General features: G+C 47.6%; 1 protein-coding gene across 1 annotated transcript; it reads left to right on the top strand.

The window, feature by feature from the left end:
• The first annotated feature begins 471 nt into the window (after positions 1-471).
• LOC133785499 (uncharacterized) lies at positions 472-1,219 on the top strand. The gene is made up of 2 exons (XM_062224728.1): positions 472-537; positions 611-1,219. Exons 1-2 carry the CDS (start codon positions 472-474, stop codon positions 1,217-1,219), a joined length of 675 nt encoding a protein of 224 aa, XP_062080712.1.
• The last annotated feature ends 221 nt before the right edge of the window (positions 1,220-1,440 follow it).

Raw genomic sequence — 1,440 nt, 5'->3', positions numbered from 1 at the left:
AATAATAGCTCGGGTATTCGACTTGCAATCTTTCTTTACTTCTTTTTCAGATGTAATATACTTGGTCATTCATGCTATCTCACTCTTCAACATTGTTATTCTTTTTCAGACATGGAATCCATCAATGTGTTCAACATCTACAACACTCCTGAGGCTGCCGCGGCTCCCCCGAGCAAGAAGAAGACCAGCAAGAGACACCACGGGGAGAGCAGCAAAGCGCCTCAGGCGAAGAATGCTCGAAATACAGGCCCTTCGGAGGATAGGCCCTCCGCCACCACAACTCCATCTTCTCTTCGCGAGTAGTAGACTCCTTCTGCTCCAGTCGGATAAACTCCTCCTCCTGCTGCTTTGACCGACCAAACTCAGCAGGTTGATACTGCTTTAACCGGGGGCGAGATGGATGGTCGCGCCTTTAAACTGGTCAAGGAGAGGATTGTCAAGATTTCAAAGCACGACTGTTGTCGAGAGGCAATGGCTGCTACAGAGACGTTGGAAGTTGACCTGATCCTGAACCGCGCCCTGAACGAGTTCACCAGTGTAAGTCATCTTTTTCTGTAGAAACAACTCTTCCTTATTTTATTGTTTTTCTAACTTCCACCCTGGCTTGTAGGCCATGCTGGCCCTCACTATCGGCCGAATCCACTTGGGTGCTATCACCGAGCAGGCCAGAACTTTGGAGCAATGGCATGAGGATGAACTTAAAGTTGTCGAGGCCAAACATGCTGAACAGCTGGCCATGGTGGTTGAGGAAAAGGCCAAACTGGCTAAGGAGTTGGAGGAGAAGCATAGGTCTTTGGAGAAAGTTCGCGAGCAGAGGGACCAATTTAAGGAGTCCAACCGCTTTAACTTACGCGCATCCCAACAGCTTGAGGTGGACTTGGCCGCGAGCAGGCAGGAGACCACAACTCTGGAGGGTTGGATTGAGGAGTTGGAGAAGGCCAACGCCGACAACTTGGAAAGGTATAAGAATGCCACTCTTCAATGCTTCTTTGATTTCTGGAGGCACAATCAGGGTGCCAACTTTGACTACCTTCCCGAGAATGCGAGAGATGCCGAACTTGCTCGCTGCGCTGCTCTGTTGGTTGAGGAAGAAAGATCAAGGGTTCTTGCTTCCCCTGAAATCTCGCTGGCCGCCGGGATGGATGGGGCAGACAATGAGGCTGGAGGCGTTGTCGATCAGAACCTTCCCCAAGATCCTCCAGCTCGTCAAAATCCTTGAGCTCCTTATTCTTTACTGTTTATGTTTCTTCTTTTTAACTACACAACCTACGGGTCGTGATGGAAAAACAATATAATTTTTGTTTGCTGAATGGGCAGCTTTTACTTTTACTTGAACAATTACATCCGAGCTGTGATTGCTCGCGGTGTAAAAGGATTCGTTTTGATATTATAATATATTTGCATATTATTATATCTGTTCACATGACCAAACTTAGCATA

The sequence above is a fragment of the Humulus lupulus genome, chromosome 6 (assembly GCF_963169125.1).
Source record: "Humulus lupulus chromosome 6, drHumLupu1.1, whole genome shotgun sequence".
In the NCBI taxonomy this organism is placed as follows: domain Eukaryota; kingdom Viridiplantae; phylum Streptophyta; class Magnoliopsida; order Rosales; family Cannabaceae; genus Humulus; species Humulus lupulus.
This window is presented reverse-complemented; position numbering and strand designations above follow the sequence as displayed.